Source organism: Nelumbo nucifera, chromosome 3, assembly GCF_055504915.1.
Source record: "Nelumbo nucifera cultivar China Antique chromosome 3, China Antique-T2T, whole genome shotgun sequence".
Lineage (NCBI taxonomy): Eukaryota > Viridiplantae > Streptophyta > Magnoliopsida > Proteales > Nelumbonaceae > Nelumbo > Nelumbo nucifera.
The window spans coordinates 106,545,763-106,555,419 of NC_142651.1; the positions used below are offsets into that span (position 1 = coordinate 106,545,763).

The 9,657-nt window shown below is 29.7% G+C and overlaps 1 protein-coding gene across 2 annotated transcripts; it reads right to left on the minus strand.

Annotated features, from left to right (window-relative positions):
• Positions 1-2,134: 2,134 nt before the first annotated feature.
• LOC148801821 (uncharacterized) lies at positions 2,135-5,336 on the minus strand. Of its 2 annotated transcripts, XM_088901946.1 has the most exons (8): positions 5,003-5,336; positions 4,687-4,746; positions 4,541-4,588; positions 4,125-4,424; positions 3,867-4,040; positions 3,655-3,761; positions 3,254-3,570; positions 2,135-3,164 (listed from the first exon to the last, which is right to left on the minus strand). In XM_088901946.1, exons 1-8 carry the CDS (start codon positions 5,186-5,188, stop codon positions 2,530-2,532), a joined length of 1,827 nt encoding a protein of 608 aa, XP_088758072.1. In that variant the 5' UTR covers positions 5,189-5,336; the 3' UTR covers positions 2,135-2,529. The 2 variants fall into 2 exon arrangements, with proteins under 2 accessions (XP_088758072.1, XP_088758073.1); XM_088901947.1 differs by lacking the exon at positions 4,541-4,588 and having other exon boundaries at positions 2,136-3,164; positions 5,003-5,335.
• Positions 5,337-9,657: the final 4,321 nt, after the last annotated feature.

Sequence of the window (9,657 nt, forward strand, 5' to 3'; positions counted from 1 at the left end):
TCAAAAAAATCTATTCAACTGTTTATGATAACTATTACTAATTTTAAGTGAATAAATAAATTTTCAAAAATATATGTATTTATAAATAAATAATTACTAAAAATATCAAAATAAATTGATATTTTAATTATCCTATACGTTTAATGTTTGGGAAGTTTCCGCCTTTGTTACGACAGTGAAAGGGGAGGTAGGGTGACATGGCCAAAGGCCTGGGTATGGTGAAGGCAAACATGTAGTGGGTTGGATTTGTTGTATTTTATTTTTCATTATTTTAAAATTAAAATTAAATTCAGTTTAAATTAATAATTTTTACTTTTATTAAATTTTAATTTTTTAATAAATTGTTATTAATGCATAATTTAAGTTATGATATTATTTTTAAAAATTTTCAATAATGTAAGATTTTTTTATTATAAATTAAGTATAATATTATTGTAATTAGTTTTAACAATTATTATTAAAATTAAAAAAACATTAACTTATTTTGAATTTTCTATTATGTTAGTCATTTTTAAATTGAAATTAATTTTTTTTTACTTTATAATTATATCAATATTTTTAATTAATTATTAATTTTATTACTTAAGTTTTATTATTTGTCTTATTGTATTATTTATTTTTTCTCTTATGAGCATTTTAGATATTTTTTACTCATCTTATTTCAATGTTTAAGTTTTAACTTAAAGTGTTTTTATAAAAAAAGTTTTGACTTGAATATTAATACTTTACTAGATTGACGAAAAATTAAATGCTTGTATTTAGAAGGTAAAGATAGATAGAGATAGGAACAGATAAGGGTGGGAAAGAGGCATTAGAAGGTTTATAAGATAGGTTAGAAAATGTTTCAAGAAAAAGTTTTAGGTGGAGGTAGTTTTTAAGATAAATATTAAGAGAGGAGATTATTTATATGCATAAAAAAAAGAGAGGAGATTATTTAGGCTATAGGGATTAGACATGTTCATGGGTTGGGTAGCTCGACGTCATGGCTCGGCCATAGTCAGGCTTGGACATATTATTAGGCATGTGGGCTTGAGCCCTATTATCTAAGCCCAACTCAATTTCGGACTGGGTTCGAGATTTCACATAAAAGCCTAGCCCGACACTATTATATATTATAAAAAATATAATAATACACATTATTTTCCTAAATTTCTAACCGTAATTTTATTTTTCATTTGATATTCTCCCTCCCTCAACCTGTTTTTTGTTCGAAACTAAAAGAACTTGGAAGGTTTCTTCTCTTCCACATCGGCAACCGACCGATAGCAATGGTATCATCTCCTTCCACAAGCAGTGACCAACAAACAACGAGGAGTGGCTGGTATCATCTCTCCAACGAGGTCCCATTCTCTGATTCTCCCTAATCTTTGGATACTTAAACCAGAGGCGGCGCCCCTAATCCCCATTCTACAACAACTTCAATGGCATCTACAGTAGCACTCTGACAACTAGTGGGAGACAATTCCAGGTCTCTCTCTCTCTCTCTCTCTATCTCCTTGGCAAGTAGTGAGAGCGATACTCCGGCACTACGATGTTCCCATTTATAATCCTAGTTTACTTTTTATTACACTAGTAAATATGTACGTGCATTTGCACGTGACAGTATTTCAAGACAAAACTATCTATAATTCATGGACAATTTTTGAACAGTTATAAGTGGACAATTTCTTAACTATTATAAGTGGACAATTTTTAAACAGTTATAAATGGACAGTTTTTGGAGTGAGAGTAAATGACATATATGCCCTTTTTTATGCGCATTGTATATTGCTTAGATAAGGGGTAAAAACATCTAATGAACAGTCCAGAAAGTGGGGCTATTCACTCTTTTATTAGTAGTATAGATAGGTGTTTTAGAAATCATGTTGGGCTCTAGGCTTGGGCTTTTATGAGGGCCCAATTCAGGTCTAAGATCTAGGCCAAATGGTCAAGCCGGGCTTTAGACTCAGGTCTGAATTGTTGATAACAATTGAAAGCCCATCTCAAGCCCATGGATAATGTATGGAAGAGAGAGAGAGAGAGAGGAGAGTGTCTTATTTATTGTTTAAAAAATGGCATAGAATAAAAAAAAAATAGATAGACTTCCTACCAAAATCAAATTTATCATATAAGCATAAGTTGTGAATCTCAAATGAAATAATAAATGGTGTAGGCCCATTCTTCTACATAAAATACGATAAGCCTCTTAAATCAAATAAAAATCTATAAAAATGAAATAAAAACCTAACATAAATTTCTAATATAAATGGCTTTTAAAAAAAAAATATAATATATAGATGCTTTGAAAAAATTGAAATAGTTTAGATTATGGCCCCCGTACATAGTAGGGGGTCGTTCCTATTTCCTAGATATCAAAGCATCTGTTGGCTTGAATAATCTTAAAAGCCAAGGAAGGTGGGAAGTTGGCTTTCAACAGTTTGTTTTTAAGGACCCACTTCTACAGCAATGCTCTATTTCATCAAAAATAAGAAAAAGCAAACTATGGACCATGAAAAAGAAGAAATCCGACATTTCGATTTACAGTAACCCCTATTGAGGTTGGTATTTCATTTCTTCCCTTGCTCGCTCCAGCACCACCATCATCTTCGTTGATCCACCATATTGATTCAACTTCAGACCTGCACCAGCACCTCGTAGCAATGGATCCATATACGAATGCGGCAACGATGAATTCTTTGGGAGATACATCGCTGTTCTGTAACTGGAATACTGATCAGGCAACCAACTTAATCGTTGTTTCTGGGGCACTAGTTCATCATCAACATTTACATCCGACTGCTGAGCCCTTCCCGGCATCAAACGATTACTGATGGCATTATTCTGAATGTATCCCGTGTTCTTTGCACCAGTGTCGTCAATGGACTTTAGCTCCTCCAGGAGGGAACTCATGGAATTCACTTTTGCCATGAGCCTCCGCTCGTCGGAGAACACCACTGTCTGTGAGTCATTTAGCAACTGATCGGCTACCTCCTTGAGTAACCAGTTATCTGCAGGAGGTTGTCCCGATTCAGTCAGTAGGCGATGAGAACCCTGTCGAGAGAAAGGTGAACACAATGGATCCGCTTTTCTTCTCTGAATGCTTTCGACAGCGTCTGTTCTTTGTCCCCAATTGGAACTCCGGCTATGGTTATAACCTTTTTCTTCCATGGGTGGGAATTCCATAACTGCATCAGCATAAAAAGGAAGATATCAAGCAAATTGTTGTTTTTAGACTAAAAATTCAGAGTACTCGTAGGAAGCAGATAGATAATACCCGACAATGGTGAAGTTGAACCAAAGGCACCGACGGGCAGTCTGTTTATTGGCTGGATATTCTGAACACATTGAAGAGGGGCTGAATCGGGCCTCTGGAAACTCAAATGGGAAAACTGAAATTGGGGTGGTATTTCCGGTTGTGGCGCATTGAATTCGTGGGAGAAGTCCTCAAGTCCATACAGTTGTGATTCAAAGTAAGGACTGTTAAAATCAGGGAATGGTCTCTGACTCAACATGAGCAAACGATTATCGCATTGTAGAATCTTCTCATAGTGCTTCTCAAGAGTTCCTTCAGGGAATTGGAGAAAGTGCCTCCTGAAGAAACATCATCAGACACAGACAATCAGAAAACAGAGAGAGAAGAGAGAAAGAGAGAGATGTCCATTATGTATTAAGAACCTGAATATTGGTGCTTGGCCTCCAGTAAAATCCGAAGCATGCTGCCAGAGAGTATGCTTTCGGGGCTGAGGATTTGTTTCCTTGAAGAAGAGTGGGGGACGGTTCAACTGCAGAAGTTTTACAATGCTCAGAATGTAATCTGAACTAAATGGCGTCATAATCTGCTGAAATAAAGAAATAAATCAATAATTGAGAGCAACAACGGTGGAAACCTCAATTTCTAGAACCCCGGGCTGTTTCTCGCGAAAGATTGCTCTGATCGCAGAAATCTCCGCCCATTGGATCTCAATCTTGCTCTTCAGCCCATTTTCCAACACTTCCCACACCAGCTTTCGTTTTCCATAGTAACATTTAGCTACCACGTCACCTTCGTATTTCGACTTTCTCTGTGAAGATTACAGATATTTAATGGTCTCTCATGCAAATTTGTTGTGGTGTTTTCAAGAAGAACAGAGACCGATAGAAAGTACCTCCCAATTGCCGATTCTGATAAAGGATGCTGGGAAATTTGAAGCCTTCATTTTTTCTGCAACTGGTTGGGTAACAAGTTGATCTGTAATCGTCCTTGTATCCTTAGAGCATATGGTTGGATTCAAAGTGGTAGTGGATAGAGCAGAATGGCACTTTGCTGATACAGTTTTACTCTGTAGAGGTTCTTTTTTCTGATTAATTACCATTGTTACAAGGTCTAATAATGATGCAGTCTTACTCAGTTTCAACCCAAGAGGGCTAACTTGGTGAGAGACATTCGACAGGTCAAGTGATCCGCGCTGCAAATTAAAAAAAAAAAAATAGAAAAGAAAGAAAACTCAATTCAATGCATCCCATAAACGTCGGCAATATATATGAACCATTGAAAAACAGATCTTCTGGTAAGGAAAAAAACCAGTGTGAAGATGGGAAGCACGTCGAAGGTCGAACAATGAGAGATTTTCTAAAGGATGTTACGTGCAATACTTAGAAACGTGTTAATATCAAACATCTGAGAGAAACAGAACGGAGAAAAATCACCAACAAAAAAGAACTCTGTACCTGTTGTTGATCGCATTCCGTTAGCTTAATACGCTTCGGATCAGTTCCTGAAGATTCACGCTGCAAATAAAAAAACTCATTCAATGCATCCCATAAATTCTGCAATATATATGAACCATTGAAAACCAGATCTTCTGGTAAGGAAAAAAAGAAGAAGGAAAAACACGGTGTGAAGGTGGGAAGCACGTCGAAGGTCGAACAATGAGAGCTTTTCTCGAGGATGTTACGTAAAATATTTAGAAACGTGTTAACACCAAACATCCGAGAGAAAAAGAACGGGAGAAAAATCAACAAAAAAAAAAAACTCGATCTGTACCTGTTGTTGATCGTATTCCGTTAGCTTAATACGCTTCGGGTCAGTTCCTGAAGATTTAAACCCATCAACAGCATCGCCTGTATCAACAGTGTTTTTATTAAAGCCATCTATAGCAGAAAACCCACCAACTCCACGTTCTTTTTCGCTCCAGAAAAATATCCCTTGAGACCCAGTTATCTGTACCATGCTTTCCTCTGTATCCAAATCAAAACTCAGTTATTATCTTTATCCACTCGATGAAAGTCTATCTGTTCTAATCTACTTTGACGATGACGACGTTAAAAAGAAAAAACAGATAAGAGAGAAGAAGAAATAAAAGCAGGGAACACGAAAGCATACATGAGAGAGAGCGAGAGAAAGAAACGTTGAAACTAACAAACAACTGATCTATATACACGAAAATCTATGACGCCGGAAAAAAATAAGGGATGTTTATCTTTTTTTTTTTTTTTTTTTCTTTTTTTAATTTTATTTTCTTCCATATCAGTTTTACAAATATAAAAAATAGAGTCCTACTCTAATTCACCTCTATTCTCTCCTTCATCTTTCCAATACACCAATTATTCTCTCCTAAATCATCTTTAATTCCTATTTATTGTCTCCCCCACTTTCTCATCTATATTTATTTAAATAAAAATTTGAATTAAAAAATTTAAGAATTATTTAAATATTAATAAATTATAAAAAAATTAAGCAATAACTTTAAAATAATTATTAAATGCACAAGAATAATTATAATAGCTTTAATAATATTCAGATTGTTAACAATTTTTTATTTTTATGAAATTCATAACGAAATTATGTAATAACTATAAATTATAATTTTAGGGATTATTCAATTTGATAACTAAATAATATTTTAACGATTTAAATAAAAAGATATTTAAAAATTGAAAATTAAAAACAAAAAAGTATAATTAAAATATTTTAATAATTAAAAATTTTAAATAAAAAATATTAAAACTAGCAAAATAATTCTATAACAAAATATTTAATAATAACATTAAAATAAAAAATATTAAATAACGAAAATTTTTTACATATTATTTAAATATTTAAATAATAGAATATTTAGCATAACTAAATTTTAAATGTTTACAAAAACAAAATTAAGTAATAAAGTTAAAAAATATTAGAAATATAAATAATTATAATATATTTCACTATATTTGAATTAATAATAATTTTATATTTTACAAAATTAATAACAATATTATGTAATAACAGTAGAAATTATAATTTTATAGATTATTCAATTTGATAAATAATTAATATTACTAAATTTCAATAACAAAATTACTTAAATAACTAACTTGTAAATATTTTAAATATTGAAAATTTTAATATCTAAGTCATATTTTCAATATTATTTAAATAACAAAAATATATTAAATAGTGAAATTAAGTAATTACTTTAAAAAACTTATTAAAAACACAAAATTAATTATAATAGATTTAATAATATTTGATCATAAGAATATAAAATATAAATAATAAAAAAATTAAATACTATTGATATAATGAAAATAGATTAAATAACTTAGAAGTTAGAACTATTGGAGCTTCCAAATAAAAAAATATGTAATAAATTTCAAAAAATATTTTTAATAGATATTAAAATAGAATCATAATTATAATTATGATTGTACTAATAATAAAAACATTATTTCACTTATATCAATTAATAATTCTAGAAAATAATTTATTTGTTAATAATAGTTTTAAAATCTTTATCTATATCTATTTCTTATTTATATACTAAAATTAATATTTATTGCATCTTCATTAATTGTTTATTGTATTTTTATGATAAATATATTTCCATTAATTGTATATTTTTTCTATGAAATGTTAATAGTTGTTGGAGATTAAAATATTGTTATTTGTTAAAGATTAGACAAATAATTTAATTAAAATTAATTATTATTATTATTTTTTATATTGTAAAAAAATTATATAACAAAAGTATGTAATAATTTTGAAAAATACTAATTATAAAAGCATCGTTTCACTTATATCGATTAATAATTCTGGAAATTAATTTTCAGAGAATTTAATATTTACTAATAATAGTTTTAAAATCTTTATCCTTATCTATTACATAGTTATATATAATAATTTAATATTTATAATAATTTTTGTAATTAATTGTTGTGATATATATATATATATATATGTATATATATAATTATGTATGAATCTATTTTCATTGTGTTATTTTAGAGCAAAATTTCAATAATTATTAGATATTAAACTATTGTTATTTAACATTTTGAAATTTAATTTATTATACTTAATGGATTTATTTTATTTTGTTATAAATATATTTTCAGTAGTTATGTATTTTCATTATAATTTATTGAATAATATTTATTAGAGATTAAACTATTGTTAGATATTACACTATTTATTGATTAATTTAATATAATTTCACTTTTGCTTAACAAAGCCTTTGCATTACACCGGTCCCCACCTGTTCTACATTCCTAAAACGCATTTGTGAATTGTTCGGCAATAGTTTTCTTTACTTTTTCCTTTTTTGTTTTTATTTATTTTCCAAATAAAACAGTTCACTTTAATTTGTTCCCGATCTTTTTGATTGATTCTCTTCTTTTCTTTTCTATTTTTACATTTCTTCCATTATTTTTATTTATTCACTATTGAGAGAAAAATACCTTGGATGATAGAATTCTATTGACCTTTGCCTCTTTTGACTCTATTTTAGAGGGAAGCTAACCATTAGAACTAGAATAACGACTCCATATTTGACACAAGTTTCGTAACATACATGGAACCTTTGAGGACCACGTGATACAAAATACTGTACTATGAACACATATAGGCTAATTAATTATATCAAAAAGTAATACATAATAAGAAGTAGTAGAAAATAAAAATAAAAATGCTAAGAAAAGTGATTTCAGTTGATTTCAATTTAATATTAATAATTTAAAAATACTAGATAAAATCACTTCATGTTATTTACATATTTGTTATTTTCAATATTTATTGTATTTTTGTTATAAACTTTTTTCAATAGATATGTATTTTCACTATAAATTTTAAACAATTATTGGAGATTAAATTATTATTTTTTATTAGAGATTATACTATAAGTTTAGCTGAAATTAATTATTGTTATTTTTGTGCTGTAAAAAATTTATTAAAAGTAATATATACAATATATATAATTATTAAGTATTTAAAAAGTTAAAATATAAAAATTGTCTACTCATGTTTCTATTGTTTCACTTTTTCTTAACAAAGCCCGTGCATTGCATGGGTCCCTACTAGTCATCTATGACAATGGAAATGTTGAAACGAGAAACAAACAACTGATCTATATATGGGAAACTCTATGACACTGGGAAAAATGAATGTTTTTCTTTTTTTGAATTTTTAATTTTATTTTATTACATATCATTTTTACAAATGTAAAAAAAAGGAAAGAGTTCCACTCTAATTCCCCTCTATTCTCTCCTTCATTTTTTCCCAACACACCCATTATTCACTTAAAACTGCTCTATGGTCTTATTTTGATCGATTCTCTTCTTTTTTTCTGTTTTTACATTTATTTCATTATTTTTATTTATTTATTATTGGAAGAAAAATAGCTCTCTAAGATTCTAAACATTTACCTTGGATGATAGAATCCTAATGACCTTCGCCTCTTTTGAGTAAATGAGTGATTATTGATAAATGATTTGGAAATATCATTGATAAATTCATATTAACCAATAAGATTTTATTTTAACAAAAATAAATTAAAAAATAATTAAAAAAACAAAAATTGGCACATTTATTAAATTATCGTAAAACATTATTAAGTTATTTAAAACTTCAATAACAATAGTATAAGTTATGCTAAAAAAGTTAAAAGGAATATCATCAAATTATAGGGTTTCATTGGTTCACATAAACATAGCACCAAAATATTGTTTCCATTGGTCATACATATTAGTGCCAATATTACAATTAATTACCATTTAAGAAGAAGAACAATGCAAACGAGTGAAATAAAACTCACAGTTGAAGGGAAACCAAAAACGAGAGAGAGAGAGAGGGAGATAATTCTTATTTAAAGGAAAAAAACCCACAATTGAAATATAAAGAAAATGGAAGCAATTAGGGCTGTTCATAAGAAGGTCCAACCCGGACCGACCCAACCCGAGTTAGCCGGGTTTTCATCAGCACAGGTCGGTTTCGGGTTGTGCAAATTTCTAAACCGATGATTCGTGTCGGTTTCGGTTTTCACACAAGAAAACCGAAACCGACCCTAAACTGAACTGAACCGACTTAGTTCCTAGTTCAAACATGAAGTTTCAAATCCCATTAGGCTACCTAGTTTTTGAATGGTTGCAAGAAACTTTGGATTAGCGAATAGTGATTAATGAACAACTTTTGTGATTAACTTTTCATTTAAATTTTTTCATAGGAGATGGCTGAAATGATGTTCAATTTATGACTGTTTTTAAAATTAGCAAGATTTTATCACAGGGATGAACTTAGAACCGAAACCGACCCAACCCGACTCAAACCGACCAGGTCGATTTTGCTTAACACTGGGTCGGTTTCGATTTCTATGTCAGGTAATCTGACCAAGTCAAGTCAGTTGGAAAAACCGTAGTAAACCAACCCAACCCAACCCGTGAACA